Consider the following 20,259-nt stretch of genomic DNA (forward strand, 5'->3'; position numbering starts at 1 on the left):
ACTTTTGAGAATCATTTTTGCTTTTACTTCCTTTCTTCTCACATATATGCCCTCTTCAAATGTTGTACTGACATGACGTTTTAAGTTATGCCTTAAATATACTGGCTCTTCCCTGGCACTGTTATCATTACTTTATTTCAAGGCAACATTTTCTATTGCCTTGAGTATGGCAATGCTCTCCAACCAGTCTCCCCTGCCTTCACACCTGGCATCATCCCTTGCTAAATCCATCTTCTATAACACAGCCCCAAAAGACAAGGGTGGGAAACCTTTTTTCTGCTGAGGGCCATTTGGATATTTATATCATTATTTGTGGGCCATACAAAATTATCAACTTTAAAATTAGCCTGTTATATTTGGTCAAACATTTAATTAACTCACTCCTAATGCCTTGGCAGGGCCAGACCAAATTATTTCTCAGGCCTTACATGGCCTGTGGGCTGGATGTTCCCCACAACTGTTCTAAAATATCAATCTGATCACATTTGCCTGCTTATATGTGACACTGATTCCTCTTCTCCTATAGGAGGATTCACATGTATCACACAATCACTTCTTCCTCTTAAATTGAAGATATATGAGTAACTGATAAATGACTATATGCCTTTCTTTCACTATTAAGTGTCCTAGCCTAATATGGACAATAAATTACAGTCACCCTAATCATAGCAATTTTCAACTGAGCCTGAATATAGCTTCAGAATCCTTAAAACCATCTTTCAAAGCCACTCATTAATTTATCAGAGTTGACGTGCAAGAAAATGAAGTCTACTGTTTTTGAAATATAATACAAGCTCCTTTGCATGGCATACAACATGCTCTATGACCTGGTCACTGTACACCTCTTTGGCCTCATTTCCTATTCTTCCATCTAATAGGTAATGCTCTAGTCACGATGGACTAGAGTTACCGAATATACTAGACTGATTCACCAGTAAATACTTAGGCTCATAATATTCTCTCAAACCAGAACACTCTTCCCCTTCCTTTGTTTAAATCCTGTAACTCTTTTGAGAAGTAATTAGGCATTGCAGGCATCTCCTCCTCTGGGAAACCTGCCTTTACACCCCCAAGTTATGTTTCCTTTCTTTGATGCTGAAGCCTTAGTCCTACACCAAGTCTTTCACCATATTGTATTAAAGTGACCTTCATTTGCCTGGCATGAAGCAGTTGTTCATTAAATGGTTCTTAAATGAGAATGGCAAAATGAATGAGGAGTAAATAATCAATTGTTCTGTTCAAGCCATCAGAGAGAATCGTGAAAAATTATGTTATTGCATGTACTGCTTATAGGTATATTCCCTACATTGTCAGTGAAATATTCAGGAGCACTTTGTTTTCATAATTCATAGTCAAACCACTGTCACATACCTTCTTCCCCATACTTTCTTCTATAGTAAAACATCTGGGTGACACTGTTAGGGAGGTTTTATAGCTCTGTAAATATGTTTTACTATTTTCTACTTTACTATTTTGTCAAAGTGAGAAAAACACAAGACCCTCATCACCATAATTTTTGTATTAAAGTAATTAACAAGTGGAAGCAAGAATAGAACAATGCAAATATGAAGAAACTATATTAGATACTAGATAATTTCACTAAACTGAGTCACCTGGCATAATCTGCTAGCAATAATTTATCCACCACAGTGTTATTTTACTAACAGTCTAAGAGTCTCCAAGATTGGGAGTTATGTCAATGAATCCAGCTGCAAAATTTCAAATCAGGTTCAAATCTAAGTAATTCAATTAAGAAAGATCAGAGAGTCAAGAGCACCAAATATATGGACACACTTGTGTTCAAGCTCTAATAAAAACAAAGTTATCGTCATTTTAATATCTCCTTTCCTAATTTGCAGAACAAGTAAATACTACAGTCTGATTCATAAATGGATCAACATCAACTTAAGACTTTTAGGGTTTTAATAAGAGGTAGGTGGAAAGGGATCCTCAGTTAAGAAGTTTGGAGAATCCTGATACACAGACAAGTGGATTTCTTTACTGTAGTACACAACAAGGTTGTTAATATACTCCAAAAGAGAGACATAATACAGTCCCTGAAGCAAATGTCACTATTGAACTTATAAATACCTCATGAGACCAGTGTATCTAAACAGCTTTAGATAAATTATTATAAGGCATTGCTGAAAGTCAAATACTAAGCTTTATTTTATGAGAAAAATCAGCAAATAGTATATTCAACCCTCATATTCTTCTAATGCCCATCAAGATTTTTCTTTAGCTCTGAAACATTACACAGATATTTGTCTCCCATGAGAATGTAAACTCAATAAGGACGTAAGAAGAGTACTTGCTTCACCAATATATCTCATGCTCCCAGAATAGTTCGTGGTCTGCTGTAGGCTTTCAATAAATGTTTGCTAAACAAAGAAAAGCCCAAGATACAACTCTTAATCCCTTAGAAACACTTCCTTAAGGTATGTGAAAGTGCTTAATTAGAAGTATAATTTAAATTATCAAATTTTTACGGATATATGCCATAGAGAATTACTATAAAAACTAAAAAGTTAGGAAGTGTTGTGTCTGACCTCCTAACCTAATATATTTTTTTAATAGATCAGACAAGTCCAACAGAATTTACTATTTAAAAATCTACATATATTTCACTAAAGTTATCTGCATCTAAATATTTTCTAAGGTTTTCTTTAATGTATAATATGTTTTTATGCGTGTTCACCAGTATAACTGCTCTCAAATAATACTGTGTAAATTACAGTACATAACTGTTTACAATAATTGAAACTTCAGTAATTTACAAAATCAGAATGCTCACCTGATTATCTGAGAGCCACATTGCAGTCAACTGCTGTAGCTTCGTAAAGCTAAAGGGCAAATTCTTTAACCTATGGGAAAATATACAAAAAAAAATTAAAATTTAACATGAGAAATGTTAAAATGAAAATAACTCGGTCTTCTAAAAAATGCTATGTTACTGCATATGAAAATAGGAGAAAAGTAGCTAATTCACGAAAAAAAAACACACAACAATATAGGTCTTTGAATGGGACATAAAACAAAATATTAATCAGTTTTATAGGAATCAGTTTTTAAGATACAATTTTTCAATTGAATCAATTTGGTCGGGGGGGGGGGAATGGATAATCCAATAACCTCAAAAAATTATCTAGTAAGAATATTAACTATCCCTACCTTAATGAAAAGACAAGAACACATTAAGCAATGTCTCATAAAACTGCTTTGGATGTTTTATTTGTATTTAGAGAACAAACTCTGTTATAGGAAGCACTCATAGTGACAGCTTGTTATAGAAACTGCACTGATCTATATTTCATTGTAAGCCAGCACTTTCATATTCAAGAGGACTGTTTTAACATTATAACAAGTAAAAACAAAGTAATATAAAACTCATTAGAATGCTAAATTAGAATAGAATCCCATTTAAATAGAATGTCTACTTAAACCTTCTGTCTTACACTTATCTACTCTTTTGTACCCATCTTCCAAGGCAATTTGTTGGAACTTAGGGCCCTAGTTTTAGGGTACAATGTATGGGCTAAAACAAGGATTTTAATTTTTTTTTTTAAATTTTTTTTTTTAAGGCAGTGGTTATTCTTTAAAAAAATAGAAGTCAGAATATCCTATCTAGTCAGAAAACTGGGTTTTCATTAAAGGTCATTAAATCTGAGTCTTAATTTTCTCTACAAAACGGGAATACCTGTTATACTATTTCATAGGATTGTTTTGAATACTTTATAAGAAACTATGAAAGCAAAATGTAAAAATGCTCTAGAAACACTCTTTTATCATTAGAGAAGTTCCCATTTCCACAGAGGGTAAGTTCCACCCCCCACCCCCGCACCCAATGAATGCCTGAAACCAAGGATAGTACCAAACCCTATATTTACTTCCTCCCCGCTGCCCAACCCCAATACATACATAGATTTCCCCCCCTTTTTTAAAATATATTTTATTGATTTTTTACAGAGAGGAAGGGAGATAGAGAGTCAGAAACATCGATGGGAGAGAAACATCGATCAGCCGCCTCTTGCACATCTCCCACTGGGGACGTGCCCGCAACCCAGGTACATGCCCCTGACCGGAATCGAATTTGGGACCCCCCAGTCCGCAGGCCGACGCTCTATCCACCGAGCCAAACCGGTTTCGGCTATAGCTTTCCCTTTAAAGAAAGCACTTTATGGCTTCTTTTTGGCATATCCAAATTGCCAGCCTCACTATTCTTGTGCATTGGGGCCATTATTAAATAAAATAAAGGTTACATGTACACAAGCACTGTGATACGGTGAGAGGTGATCTGATAACAAGAGGCTACTAAGTGATCAACAACAGGGCAAGTAGCTTATATAGTGAAGATATGCGGGACAAATGGATGATTCAGCTCAGAGTGAGACAGCATGAGATTTCATCATGATACTCAGAACAGAACACAATTTAAAACTTATAAATTGCTGATTTCTGGCACTTTTTCATTAAATATTTCGAACCACAATTGACCGCAGGTAACTGAAACCGCAAAAAGTGAAATCATGGATAAGGGGGGACTACTGTATTTTATCTTTACCTCTGGAAAAATTATTGTTCTTACCTTAAACTTTGTTACAATTTAGCAGCCCTAGTGATCTACCTGCTCTACACCTTGGCTATATCGTCCAAGCTATATGATGGGTGTCTAATCACACCTTTGCAGAGAAAAATACAAAAAAGCAGATTACATTAAAAGCTGCTTTGCTCGCCGTAGCCGGTTTGGCTCAGTGGATAGAGCGTCGGCCTGCGGACTGAAGGGTCCCAGGTTCGATTCCGGTCAGGGGCATGTACCTTGGTTGCGGGCACATCTCCAGTGGGGAGTGTGCGGGAGGCAGCTGATCAGTGTTTCTCTCTCGTTGATGTTTCTAACTCTCTATCTCTCTCCCTTCCTCTCTGTAAAAAATCAATAAAATATATTTTTAAAAAAAAAAAAGCTGCTTTGCTCAACAGCAGTATTAAGGTTCTGAAGATCTGACTTTAGGAATAAAAAAGTTTGCTATAAAGGAGAGAATAAAGGTTGCATAACTAAAGTCAACACAAAATGAACCATGAAGCTCAGCTGGTATGGATCAGCAGTTGGGTATCAACCCAGGAACCATGACATCACTGGTTCGATGGCCATTCAGGGGTTGCAGGCTCCGTCCCTCCTAGGGGGTGTGCAGGAGGTAGCAGATCAATAATGTTTCTCTCTCATTGATGTTTCTATCACTCTATCCCTCTTCCCTGCCTCTCTTTAATAGTCAATAAAAACATAAGAAAAAAAGAACTGTGACAAATAACAACAGTATGATTAAAATCCGGTAAAATTACATCATTTCAGATAAAAATTCTATTTAAAAATGAGTATAGCCGAAACCGGTTTGGCTCAGTGGATAGAGCGTCGGCCTGCGGACTGAAAGGTCCCAGGTTCGATTCCAGTCAAGGGCATGTACCTTTGGTTGCGGACACATCCCCAGTAGAAGATGTGCAGGAGGCAGCTGATCGATGTTTCTCTCTCATCGATGGTTCTAACTCTCTCTCTCCCTTCCTCTCTGTAAAAAATCAATAAAATATATTAAAAAAAATAAAAATAAAAATAAAAATGAGTATATATAAAAAGAATATGTATTAGATTTCCTATCATATATATATAGTGAAACTTTTTAAAAAATATATTTTATTGATTTTTAACAGAGAAGAAGGGAGAGGAATAGAGAGTTAGAAACATCGATGGGAGAGAAACATCGATCAGCTGCCTCCTGCACACCTCCCACTGGGGATGTGCCCGCAACCATGGCACATGCCCTTGACCAGAATCGAACCTGGGACCCTTCAGTCCGCAGGCCGACACTCTATCCAATGAGCCAAACTGGTTAAGGCATGAAACTTTAATTTTATCTAATCAATGTCTTCTATAAACAAACCAATAAATACATATTACAAACCTATTGTCACTTAAATTAATGACTTTTAATTTTTGCATATCACCCATTTCCTCTGGAAGTGTCTCAAGTTTATTGGAATGGAGAAACAGCACAGTTATATTTTTCCAGCTGCCAATCTGAAAGAAACATAAAACTGGAGATCAGAAATTTGGCTTTCTGCTAAACAGACATAAGTAAAATATTTTCAAAAGTTATGAAAAATACTCTTCTCATTTATAAAAGTAAATTATATTTTCTCTTTATTAATTTTACATTTTCCCTTTATTAATTATATGTTCAATTATCAATTTTCATGTATGAAGAAAAGTATCTCTGGTATCTCTTGTAAACAAATGTAGCTAAAAAAGTAACTTAGTTATGTAATTATTTCTGAAAGAAAATAAAACCATACTAGATACCTATAATAAATAATTAGAAAAAAATGAAAATTCAAAAGAAGTTAAAATACAGTACCTCCGGGGGTAACTGTTGTAAATAGTTATGATCTGCAGCAAAGGTTCTTATATTAGTAAGCTGCCCAATAGATGAAGGTAAAGCTTCAACTTCATTGAAGCTACAATCCAGTTCTTCTATTGATACTAACCTTTAATTAAGAAAGAAAACATGCATTAAAAAATATTTCTAATATATAATCCAAAACTTAAGAACCTAGGAACTTTTGAACTTGACTTTAATGAAACTAGCAAAACTGTCTCCACTAAGATAAACTTCACCAATAAAAAATCGATTTATCTTTATTATAAATATACCCAACCTGCAATCAGTTGCTTTTTTAAATGTTTATGAAATCTCCTTTAGATGCTATTTATGCAATTATCTGAAAATATATATGGCATGCTGAATTGAAAGTAAAGTCTTCTAGTTTTATTAATTCACAAAAATCTTACCCTCCAATAGAGTCTGGTAGATACATTAATTGATTTTCATCTATTTTAAGAGTTGTTACATTCTTCAATGAACCTATTGAGGGAAGAAATAATACACAATTTTCCAGCTTGAACTATAAGCAAGTCAACCAACAGTCAATGTGAGCACAAATGACATTTGACTTTAATCATAAAAAATTTTCTTAATCAACCTGGCAATACTACACAAACCCTTTCATTCTATTCCCTTACCATATATTTTCAATTTTTACCTACATATTATCTCTTAACATTAGTGTGTATTTACCTATTAACCCCCTCTGAAATGTAAGCATCATTTGAGTAGAGACTTTTTGTTTGCTTTGTTCACGGTTATAGTCCTCCTCCTTAAAACAATGCCATGCACAGTAAAAACATGTTAATAAAAACTTGTGTTATTAATGAATTAAAGAAATGGTAGTATGAAGGTAGCCTTCATAGGTGTGTAACAAACTATTCTATGTATTCTATGTATAACAAATACTAAAGCAAGAAAATGTAGCTTAATTTAAAATAAACATTCTGAATAAATTATGGAATTTAAAAAATGCAACCTGAGCTAAAAAAGACTATGTAGCTCAATTGAAAAACACGTAAAAATAATTTTTAGTTTTATATTTAAACATCACAAAGAAGCCAAGATTTAACTTTTTGATTCTTTAATCAAAATAATTTAATTCCCTTGATGCATTATCAGACAAGCAACTAGACGAATTAATAGACTCATAAAATTTGCTAAACTGGTCTCTTGTGGCTGTGAGTCTAAAACAGCCGTGGGCAAACTACGGCCCGTTTGAAATGAATAAAACTTAAAAAAAAAAAAAAAAAAAAAGACTGTACCCTTTTATGTAATGATGTTTACTTTGAATTTATATTAGTTCACACAAACACTCCATCCATGCTTTTGTTCCGGCCCTCCGGTCCAGTTTAAGAACCCACTCTGGCCCTCGAGTCAAAAAGTTTGCCCACCCCTGGTCTAAAATGAAGTAAGACTGAAAAAAAGTTATAAGGTTAAGGGCTATGACCAAGAATTCAACCAAGTTTGGATCAATTAACCTTTTTTTAAAACAATAAATTTTTTTACAGTAATAAAAATGACATTTCCTTAAATTAAAATACAGTAATGTCAACAAAGGAGTAAATTAGGAAAAATTATTAGTAAATTAGGAAAAATTCAAGCAAGATTTGTGACTTCAGCAGTACAGAAAAACTATCTCAACAATGGCAAAAACTTAATTCCTCAGATTTTCCATTACTAAAAAGTAATTACATGAACTAGAAAGCAATACAAACCAATAGTTTCAGGCAGTTGTTGAAGTGCATTGCTTGATAATAGGAGATCTTGAAGGTTTTCACATGCTGAAATTCCTTCTTCAATCATTTCAATATTATTTTTAGAAACATCCAAATATGTGAGTTGTTTCAAACTACCAATAAACTGTAGGTAAAAAAAGAAGATCGAATGACTATTAACAGTAAATGATCTGTAAAACGTTTAGGTAATGGACCTAATACCAAGTTATACGCTATAATTAAGTATTTTATATGGAAGAGGAAACTCATAATTTAAAAAAAGTACCATTAGTTATGTATTCAGTAATAAAGCTAAGAGCTTCTACTAATTTTAGCCCAGCAGAGTGACAATGGAGATAACACACACAGGGATTCTTATTCTTTAGGTGCGGGAATGAACAAAATGTCAGTTGATAAAACAGAAACTACATGGAAAATACTCTACTTGAACAATTCCATGGGCAAACTGAATTACGTTACAAAGCCAATTGCAACCACTGGGAAGGGCACAATGCATGGTATTAAAAAAGACTATTTTACAAAAGTTTATTGTGAAAATTTTCTGATTTTAGTTAGTTGTGTGTTAACAATAAAAAATTCTTTATAACTATTTAATACTATTAAGAATTAAATAACCATCCATATTTTCACCAAGTAAAAATGATTTGAAAATATACAATTAATAAAACTGTAAAGGATACAGAGCAGTAAGGAAAGCCATTTAAAATTTGATATACATACCCCTGGAATAAATGTCAGTCTATTCCCATCCATCCAAAATTCTTTCAATCCACTTAGTTGCTCAAGTACTTCAGGCTGTTTGGAGTTAGAAGGAAGAGGAGGGAATCCAATTATTTACTTGAATGTTTTTATTTGGGGGGGGGGGTAGCCCCTAGAAATGTCTAATGACAACTTTTAGTTTAAAACAAAAAACTGAGGAGGAAATAAAGCAGAGCTGAGAGTCAAGCCTTTCTACTATATTACAACTACAGGAGAACAAAAAGATAGACAATCCCTAACAGCAGACTGAATAACATTCATGTAAGCTTTTGATTACATAATAGGTATATTTATACAATAAAGAAATAAAAATAAGTGCCACTGCTTTCAAGAGTACAATAAAAAGCTTCTCTCAATCATTACCTGTAAAAACATGAAGGCTGTTAAGAAAAAGAGGAAAGAAAAAAAGAAATAGGGCAACATACATCTTAAATGTCCAATAAGGGAAAGGTAAGCAAACCACAGCATAATCACATGATAAGCGCATTCTGTTCTTTTATTACTAGAGGCCCGATGCACAAATTGTGCAAGAGTAGGCCTTCCTTCCCTCCGCAGCCAGCACCCAGGCTTCCCTCGCAGCCCCGGCTTCATCTAGAAGGACGTCCGATCTAATTAGCATATTATACTTTATTTATTATAGACTAGAGGCCTGGTGCATGAATTCATGCATGGGTGGGGTCCAGCTGGAGAAGGGGCCAGCCCCTGGTTGAACTCTCAGTCGAACTGCTGGTTGAGGGGACAATTTGCATATTTGCCTTTTATTATATAGGATTACTATTATATTATAGATTACTATTTTTTAATCCTCACCCGAGGATATGCTTTTACTTATTTTTAGAGAGAGAGGAAAGGAGAGAGAACATCAATTGGTTGCCTCCCATATGTGGCCCAACCAGGGATTAAACACACAACCTAGGTATGTGCCTTGATTGGGAATCAAACCCACAACCTTTTGGTGTACGGATGACACTCTAACCAAATGAGTGGCCCAGTTATTTTAAACTCCCAGCAATTACACGGTGGAAGATTGTTTATAATATAATGTTGAGGACCCAAAAGATCGATCAGAGTTGTAGTGGTCCTTGGTATTCAAGCAAAATTTGACTGTAGGCATTCACCCTTGGAAGCTCTTCTGAATTCATCCTTCAAAGATATTTGTCACCCCACAAACCTGTGTCCAGTCAATGACACTGTGATGGCATCAAGTACCAACGTATCTAGTCACCATAATAACATGAGTAATAGATAAAAGGCATATCATTCCAATTTACGTTTAACAAATAAATATTGGTAAGAATTCTAGGTACAACATGGATATTTTAAAATTCCCTTTTGAGCTTTACCTGTTATAATTCTAATAGTATGTTTTTTTTTTAAAGTACCAGAGGCCTGGTGCACGAAATTTGTGCATGGGGGGTAGCGGTGCAGGGGGGTGCCTCAGCCCGCGCTGTACCCTCTCCAATCCGGGATCACTCTCACAATCCGGAACCACTGGCTCTTAACCACTCACCTGACTGCTTGCTTGATGCCCCTAACTGCTCTCCTGTGGGCCTGATGGCTCTATCTGCTCTCCCCTCCTGGCCTGATCTCCCTAACTGCCTATCTTCGCTACCCTCCTGGCCGGATGCCCCTAACTGCTTATCTGTGCTCCCCTCCTGGCCTGATCCCCCTAACTGCCTATCTGCTCTCTCCTCCTGGCCTGATCCCCCTAACTGCCTATCTGCTCTCCCTTCCTCTCCGCATCCTTCGGACCCCCGGCACGGATGTGCTGAGAGTTCTCTGCTACAGCCTGCCCCGTCCCGATTGGTAGTTACATGATGGCGTCCCGGACAATTTGCATATCCCTCTATTATTAGTATGTGTGTGTGTGTGTGTGTGTGTGTATGTGTGTGTGTGTGTATATATATATAGTTGGAAGACCAAAATGATACAAAAATTGATTTTTTAAAAAATATATTTCTTTATTGATTTAAGAGAGGAAGGGAGAGGGAGGAAGAGATAGAAACATTAATGACAAGAGGAAATCATTGATTGGCTGCCTTCTACCCAGCCCCTACTGGGGATCAAGCCCGCAACCCAGGCATATGCCCTTGGCCAGAATCAAACCCAGGACCCTTCAGTCTGCATGCCAACACTCTATCCACTGAGCCAAACTGGCTAGGGTGAAAAATTAATGATTTTTGAATGCTTCTCTAATTCATAAAATAAACAATAATTAAGAATTTTCAAACAGTTAATATGGAAATAGATTAATACATATAAAACATATATTGAGAGAGTACAATAGTTAATTTGGGAAGCACAGAATATGTATTTTTTCACAAGCAGTAAAGTCTTCCAAAACACACAGTAAAGCCAATCATAAATCACCTTCAATTAAAATATAAGAATATGAAAGAGTCATTAAAATAAAATGAGGTACCCAAAACCTGAGAAGCTGAGTGTATTTAGTGAGCAAATGTACAAAACAATACCCACAGGGCAATCATGCAGCTGGCAGTGCTGCAGAATTCTTGTTCTCAACACTATCGCTTGAAATCTACCACAATTTAAAAAAAAAATAAACTTGCAGACATAATGTAAACATTTTAATAACTTCTTCAAAAAATATATCTGGCAAATTTCTGAGTTCTCTTGGAAAAATGACGAAAGCTAAAAAACTGCTTACATATTCCTTTCCTTTTTCATTCAGTATCATAGTACACTTACCATACAAAGCAAAAACATAATCCAGAGATCTCACTACCAACTCAACAATAACAGATGTTTCACTCAATATTTCCCCTTTAGCTGTTAAGTACAATTTATTCAGTTTTAGCACTGAATAAATTCCTAAGCAATACCCCTGAGAGTTATTTTTGACCAGAAGTAGCACTTTTGCCTCATGCATTCTAGTCTGATGAAACTTTTTTTTTTTTAAATATATTTTATTGATTTTTCACAGAGAGGAAGGGAGAGAGATAGAGAGAGTTAGAAACATCGATGAGAGAGAAACATCGATCAGCTGCCTCTTGCACATCCCCCACCGGGGATGTGCCCGCAACCCAGGTACATGCCCTTGACCGGAATCGAACCCGGAACCTCTCAGTCCGCAGGCTGACGCTCTATCCACTGAGCCAAACCGGTTTCGGCATAGTCTGATGAAACTTTGTTTTTCCCTTACAATCTCTCAAACTTTCTACTCCCTATGCCTAAAAACTTTTGGTTACCTTTGTACATGGGTTTCTCATTAATTTTACTTTTTATCCTCACTCCTGTCAAATGTTTCTATCTGGTTAATTTTCCCTGTTAAGAACTTTCATATCTTGTCTCTCAAAATTGTGTGTTTATCTTTACCCAATTTCATACTTGAAAAATGCAGAGAATACATTAATTTTCACATTTTGTTCTTGATGAAATATAAGACTATGGACAGTAAGATTGTTGAGAACTTACCACTTCTGTGAATTCATTACTTCCCAAATCCAATCTTTCCAGCTGGGTCAGTCTATTCATGGTTCTGTGCACAATGGATTAATAAAGAATTACGTATACAAAAATATCAATTACATGGAAGCTTTCAAATGAACAGTATAAAACATTCTTATGTAATCTCTACTGATGTATAGGTTTTCATATGTTGAATAATTTTCTAAGAAAAAAAAAGTACAGTTACGTCTCACTTAATGACGGGCATATGTTCTGAGAAATGTTAGGTGATTTGGTCACTGTTTGCACATCAGAGTATTCCTACACAAATCTAGATAGTTACGCCTACTACATCTATAGGCTGTACAGTACAGCCTCATGCTCCTAGGTTACGGCCTATACAGCATGTTACTGTACTGAATGCTGTAGGCAGCTGGAGCACAATGGTATTTCTAAACATAGAAAAGTTACAGTAAAATTCAGTATGAAAGATAATGTGCAAGTGCAATTCTATCATGTCTGGAAATTTAACATATTAGAAACAGTAAGTAAAATAAACTAACAAATGTTTCTCTGGCTTTTTAGTGAAAAAATATAAAACACATATCATAATTGTAATGTCACTGTGTTATAGACCTAACATTAGAGAAAGCTAATTTTCCCCAACGCCTCTGTTTCAAATATGCCATTCTATCAATTCTAATTTAATTCATCTCACAAAACCAATTTTTCTCAAAGCTGCTTCATTTAACTTAGATTTACTGAAGTCTGTTTTCAGGTACCATGAGGTACTACAATTCACTTCCCTTACTCTTATCTGTCTTTGTCCCAAGAAACCTATAAGGCAGTTCTAGTTTGCTTCATAACAATGCAAAAGGTATTTACAGGATCTTTCTCAAGAAAGATTACATGCTATGATATTTAATTCCTTGGTCCATAATGCTGTATCAGGTGGACATTTCAGAAAAGTAAAGAGGGCCTGTGACAAAATAACAGAAAACTCACATGTATCAATTAATCATATCAAAGAGGGAAGGTTATAAAAGAAGGAACAATAAGAGAAGCAATGCATTAGAAAAATTACAAATGACATCCTTAGAAAGTTATTTTAAAACTGATTTAAGAAAATGTGAATGCCACATATATGCACTAAAAAGAGGAAATGTAATGTCAAGTCCTAAAAGCATCCCCATCTGAACTTGTTGTAGCTAGCTACTACTGGCAATTTTGGTCCTACTCCTACACCTCAAAAATCTACCTACGACACACAATTTCATTTTTATTACATTTTCAAGTCTTTTCATTTAAGATCCAGCTTCCCACTTCAAAGAGAAAGTAGAAACAATATCCCTCAAATTTCCTCCTATTTACCTCTAAAATTCTTTTGTATTTAATTCATTTTTATCTTCTCTTCTCCTGTCTCAAAGGAAAAATACACATCCTCTGTGTTCGTGGCACATGCCCTCCACTATTAAGATGGTATTAAGTTTCCCTTAACTATGAATCTAAAACAGCTTTCCCACTGATTTTTTATATATATATTTTATTGATTCTTTACAGAGAGGAAGAGAGAGGGATAGAAAGTTAGAAACACTGATGAGAGAGAAACATCGATCAGCTGCCTCCTGCACACTCCCCACTGGGTATATGCCTGCAACCAAGTTACATGCCCTTGACTGGAATCAAACATGGGACCCCTGAGTCCGCAGGCCGATGTTCTATCCACTGAGCCAAACTGGTTAGGGCATTTTCCCATTGATCTTTGATTTGAGTTTGTAAAGCCTCAAAGGTTCTAATCATAAGTCTTAAAAACAAAATAAAACAGAAAAAAATCAAATTTGCAAATTTGAAGCTAAGGCGTTAAAATTCACTGAGTTAAAATCAGTGAATTCCTTATGATCAGATAGATCATATTAACTGTAAGCTATTTCAGTAAATAAATTACATTTTGATTATTCAAACCTCTTAGAAAAAAAGTCAAGTTTTGAATTAAGGAGACAATGACAAAAACCAAACATGTAACATATTTAAGCCTTAGTCTAAAGCCAGTCAATGAAGGAAAAATACCACATGATCTCACTCATTCATGGATAATAGAGACCATAATAAACTTTTGAACAATAATAGATACAGAGGCAGAGCAGCCTCAAACAGATTGTCAAACTGTAGCGGGAAGGCCGGGGAGGGGTGGGGAGCAGGATGGAGGGGTGTAAGAGATCAACCAAAGGACTTGAATGCATGCATATAAGCATAACCAATGGACATAAGACACTGGGGGGTAGGGGAGGCCAGGGGATTGTCAAGGGCGGGGGGAAAAAAAGGGACACATATGTAATACCCTTTGTAAGACTGTAAGCAATAAAATAAAATAAAATAAAAATAAATAAATAAACCTTAGTCTAATTCCCACTTTAATTTATACTCACCACTTTAATTCCCACTTAATTTATAATCACAACTATCACTATAAAATGCCATTCATTCTTGCACTGAACAATTACTGAACTAATATATAATGTCTTTTGTGAATTAAAACTAGATATGCTCTTTGCCCTCAAAGATTATAGTCGTGGGGGTAGGGGAAGGAGGAAGATATACGTACATGAGTACAAGATATATATTTACATATGCTGGTCAGGTAAGAAGGGAGTGAAATGTATAAAAAAAAATGGGACTACTGTGGTAAATGTCATAACAATTAAGTAAACACGGTGCCCAGAGTCGAGTAAACAGAACAACTAACTCCTGGGGAACTAGAGATACTTCTCTGAAGAGGTGACAATTAACTTTTGACAAACAAACTGTAACAGGAGTCAACAAAATTTTCTATAAAGGGGCAGATAGTAAATACTTTAATCTTTGCATGTAATTTCTGTCACAACTATTCCATACTACCACTGCAGAGCAAAAGCAGCCATAAGCAATATGAAAATGAATGAATGTGGTTCCAATGAACTTTATTTACAAAAATAAGCAGTGGGCCAGATTTAACCACAGACTATAGTTTGCCAATGCCTAAACTGTAAAAAAATATAGCAATGAATTCAGAGTGTTTTACGACATTTCTACAACAAATGAACAGACTACACAGTGTATTCTGAATTTGTAGATCTGTTTATCTTATTTGCTCTTGGACTGCCATCTCTTTTTGATGTTCGCTTACCAGTAGAGGGCCCTCCACCACATTTCTCATTTACAATAGACTGAAAAACCAGACAGGCTCTTAGAACTATAGTTATCAGACTTCACATGAAGACCCTTTGAATTTCTCTAGTGAGTACCATGTAAGAATTCTGGTATATGAATTGGGACTTTTATTTGGGGCTCAAGCAGGTTTTACATACTTATTACTTTGACTTCTGTCACAAGACTGTGTTCCAGAGACTATGAAATCACTATTAAATGCCAAATACAGATGCACAGATTTATACATTGACCACAACTAATATAAATATGACCACAAATGCCAGTTTTTAAAAATAATTTGCACTTGTATTTCAGATATTAAAAAGTTAATATTTCTCTAAGGACCTAAGAATTAAAAATTCTAAATTAAATTTTAGAAAGCATAGCACCTGTACTTACTTTGGCAACATTTTCAATTGGTTTTCTCTAAGTTCTAGTATCTGGAGTTTAGTTAATCTGCAAAACAAAGAAAACGAATCAAGCATCTATGACAAAGACAAAGAATTAACAAATTAATATCATACTCTGAAGTTTTAAAGCAATCAGTATTTATTATGTAATTACAATATGCAGAATACTGTATTAAAAATTACACAGGAATACAAAATAATACAAAGGAAGAAAAGATTATTTCTGCTCCTCAGAATTATTGGAGGGGGGAGGGGAGTAAATACTTCCAGACATATTCACAGCACAAAGTGACTGTTCCTAAATATCAAACCTAGAGCACTTTATGCCTGTGAAAATACCTCCCAAAATTATTAACTATCTCTGAATAATAATTTAACTCCAGAGTTTGGCTCAGAGAGAAAACCATAAGGGAACACAAGGAGACATGGAAAAGGAGATATCCTCCAGCACTACTAAGATGCTTTTTCCAATAAATTTAGAGGAAAAATGAGCAGATTAGGTGGTACAGAGTTGCTAATTAATGCTACAGTAGCAATGACATTACACAGTATATAAATGTATCAAATCAACATGTTGTATACCTTAAACTTCCACAGTGTTGTGTCAAATATATTTCAATAAAAATAAAAAGTGGTCCAAATGCCAGTTACAGAATAGGAATTCAACAAGGATATAAACTTTATCTGTGTGTGTATGTATAGATGCATATACAAATATGTTTATGTCTATAAATATATGGAGCATGACAATGTAGTCATTGGGCTGCAATACTACCCAGAATTGTTTTTTTCTGTATTGTAAAACTAGAAGTCCAGTGCATGACATTCGTGCACTGGAGGGGAGGGGGTCCCTCAGCCCGGCCTGCACCCTCTTGCAGTCCGGAACCCTGCGGGGGATGTCCATTGAGGGGTCCTTAGCGCTGCCACGGAGGCAAGAGAGGCTCCTGCCACTGCCACTGTGCTCGCCAGCCGTGAGCCCAGCTTCTGGCTGAGCGGCACTCCCCATGTGGGAATGCACTGACTACCAGGGAACAGCTCCTGCGTTGAGCGTCTGTCCCCTGGTGGTCAGTGTGCGTCATAGTGACCAGTCGTTGAGCTGGACCCCAAAGACACTGGCCAGGCTTAGGCTGGTGGCGCATTAAGTGTATTTTGTTGACTAGAAGTTGGGGCGGCCTTGGCAGGGAATGGGAGGAGGATGGCGGCGGGGAGGCTGGGGAAGGGGGAGTGGCGAAGGCCTGGCTGGGGCTGGGCCCTGGGCTGGGGGTTAATGCCCCCCAAACGGAAGCTTTAATATCAAAGTGCGCTCAGGTGGGGCTGGAAGCAGGTCCCAGAGAGGAAAGGGGAAGGTTTAAAAGAGAAAACCAGTGAACATGGTGGGGAGGGGGGTAATAATAGGGAAGGAGGGAGGGAGGCAGGGTTCAGCTCACAAGGGAAAGGCGAATGGGGGGTGAGGGAGGAGGGTTGAGAAGGAGACAGACACGGGGAATGAAGGAAGAGAAGGGAGGAGGGAGGGAGGGAAAGAAAGCAGGAAAGAGAAGGATGCTAAAATGGAGTGAGGCCAGGAAAATCCTATCTAACAAAAGAGAAACATGGTAATTAGCCGTACGTCCACTACCCTTCCCATGGGCTAATCAGGGCGATATGCAAATTAACTGCCAGCCAAGATGGCGGCCGGCAGCCAGGCTACTAACACGAACAGGAGTCTTGCTTGCTTCAGTGACGGAGGACTCCAACGTTCCCCGCCTGCCGCTGCTAGGCTCTGAGCTGCTAAGAAACATTGTTACAAATATAGAAGCTAAACAAAACCCCAGAAACCTGTTTTCAGTCTGCTGGGATCTCAGAGCTGGAGTTGCAACAAAGTTTCAAATACAGAAAGTAAACAAAGCCAGAAACCTGCTTTTCAGAAGCGAGGTCTCACAGCTAAAGCAGGCTCTCAGCTCCAGTGACAGCCATAAATCCAAGAATAAAAAAATAAAAAGGAAAAAAGGAGCAGTTGGGAGCTTCCGTCACCCACCAGCCTGAAAACGGCCCTCAGCCCCTCACCTAGACTGGCCAGGCACCCCAGTGGGGATCCCCACCCTGAAGGGTGTGTGACCAGATGCAAACAGCCATCATCACCTCATCCAGGCTGGCCAGGCACCCCAGTGGGGACCCCCACCCTGATCCAGGACACCCTTCAGGGCAAACCAGCCGGCCCCCACCCGTGCACCAGGCCTCTATCCTATATAGTAAAAGGGTAATATGCCTCCCAGCACCGGGATCAGCAGAGCCACGAGGCCTCCTGGCCCCTGGAGCAGCATGACAGGGGGCAGCGCCCAAACCCCCTGATCGCCCTGCAGCTCTGTGTGTGACAGGGGGCGGGGCCACAACCTCCCTATCCGCCCTGCTCTGTTTGTGACAGGGGAAGGCGCCCCAACCCCCTGATCGGCCCTGCTCTGTGCCTGATAGGGGGAGCTCCCCAACCCCTTGATCACCCTGCGGCTCTGTGTGTGACAGGGTGCGGCGCCCCAACCCCCTGATCTGCCCTGCTTTGTGCGTGAAGGGGGTGGCGCCGCAACCTCCCCATCGACCCTGCCTTGAGTGTGACGGGGGCGGTACCCCAACCCCCCAATCGGCCCTACCCTGAGCGTGACTGAGGGTGGCATCGCAACCTCCCGATCCGCCCTGCTCTGTGCATGACAGGAGGCAGGGCCCCAACTCCCCAATCGGCCCTGCTCTGAGCCCGACCAGGGGCTGCACCTAGGGATTGGGCCTGCCCTCTGCCACCCGGGAGCAGGCCTAAGGAACGCCCCCTCCGCCCCGAGTGCACAAATTTTTGTGCACTGGGCCTCTAGTAGTTAAATAAAAAGAAGAAACAGAATATGACAGTGAGGGGTGTTTAAAAGGAGGAGTTAGTAAGAAAATTAAGTACAAGGTGATTTTTTAAAAATGTAGTTGGACATCCTCCGAGGGCTCCCGGACTGTGAAAGGGCCACAGGCTTGGCTGAGCTCCCCCCGTGCACAAAGTTTGTGCATGGGGCCTCTAGTATAGGATAATTGACATTATCCTAGTTTCAGGTGTACAATGTAATTATTTCATCTTTGTATATATTGTAAAATGGTCACCACAATAAGTTTAGTTAATATTCATCACCAAACATAGTCACAAATTCTTTTCTTGTGATGAGAACTTTTAAGATCTACTGTCATGCCCTGCTGGTGTGTTCAGTGGTTAGAGCATCACCCTGCAGACCAAAGGGTAGCCATTTGGATTCCCAGTTAAAGGCACATACCTGGACTGTGGTTCACCCCCTGGTCTGGTTGGGGTGCGTGCAGGAGGCAACCGATCCATTGATTAATGTGTCTCTCTCACATCAATGTTTCTCTCTCTCCCCATCCCTCCCTCCCTTCCATTCTCTCTTAAAAAAAAAAAGAATCAAAGGGAAAAATATCCTCAGGTGAGGATTAACAACAACAACAAAAAGATCTACTCTATTCGCAATTTTCAAGTATACAATACAATAATTATTAAATATAGTCACCACACTGTATATTACACACCATGACATATTTGTTAGTTACAATGTGCACAATACTGTATTAAAAATTAACTGAAAGTCTGTACCTTTTTATCACCTTCACCCACACATACCTACAGGAACTACCAATCTGTTATCTATATCTATAAGCTTGGAGGTTTAGGATTTTTTTAAAAGTTTCCACAAGTGAGATCATATGATATTTTTCTTTAATTTTAGACAAAAAAGATGACTCTAAAATTAACATGTAGCTGGATAGCAGTTTCTCTAGCAATTAATTTAAAAATATAATAATTTGATACATAGTAGTGATTCATCTTTTCTTTTAAAAAAATTACTCAGGGACTATAAAATGTTTAGATATGGGGGGGGGGGGGGAAACAATGTGGTGGAAAACCGAGAAACACATTTTTTTCTCCAGAATTTTGAGATTCTAGTGGAGAAGACATAAACCACTAATCAGGTTTTCAAATATGATAAATGCTAAGAATAAAGCATTACTTATCTCAAATATGAAGAAATAACCCCCAATTAAACTCTATTTTGCATACTTTATTTTTTAAAATATATTTTTATGGATTTCAGAGACTAAGGGAGAGGGAGAGATAGAAAAATCAATGATGAGAGAGAATCATTGATTGATTGCCTCCTACATGCCCCGTACTGGGGATCGAGCCTGCAACCCAGGAATATGCTCTGACCAGGAATCAAACTGTAGGTTCATAGGTTGATGATGCTCAATGACTGACCCACACTGGTCAGGCTATTTTTGCATATTTTAAAAAACAATTCAAGTTTCACATTACTTTTC

The 20,259-nt window shown here is 37.6% G+C and overlaps 1 protein-coding gene across 24 annotated transcripts in view; it reads right to left on the reverse strand.

Annotated features, from left to right (window-relative positions):
- ERBIN (erbb2 interacting protein) overlaps nt 1-20,259 on the reverse strand; it is a 125,058-nt gene that overhangs the window by 41,450 nt on the left and 63,349 nt on the right. For 23 of the 24 annotated variants that reach the window (XR_009452667.1, XR_009452668.1, XM_059694478.1 and 20 more), the window contains 8 exons: nt 15,920-15,976; nt 12,362-12,425; nt 8,888-8,962; nt 8,147-8,291; nt 6,836-6,908; nt 6,402-6,531; nt 5,949-6,064; nt 2,795-2,864 (listed from right to left, as the gene is read on the reverse strand). Coding sequence is in view for 22 of the 24 variants with exons in the window: in XM_059694478.1 (XP_059550461.1) it covers nt 2,795-2,864; nt 5,949-6,064; nt 6,402-6,531; nt 6,836-6,908; nt 8,147-8,291; nt 8,888-8,962; nt 12,362-12,425; nt 15,920-15,976 (730 nt within the window). In the remaining 2 variants the exon portion in view is untranslated. Of the gene's footprint in view, nt 1-2,794; nt 2,865-5,948; nt 6,065-6,401; nt 6,532-6,835; nt 6,909-7,171; nt 7,201-8,146; nt 8,292-8,887; nt 8,963-12,361; nt 12,426-15,919; nt 15,977-20,259 lie in introns of those variants that run through there. The other variant, XM_059694495.1, reaches the window with a different exon arrangement.

Source organism: Myotis daubentonii, chromosome 4, assembly GCF_963259705.1.
Source record: "Myotis daubentonii chromosome 4, mMyoDau2.1, whole genome shotgun sequence".
Taxonomy (NCBI): domain Eukaryota; kingdom Metazoa; phylum Chordata; class Mammalia; order Chiroptera; family Vespertilionidae; genus Myotis; species Myotis daubentonii.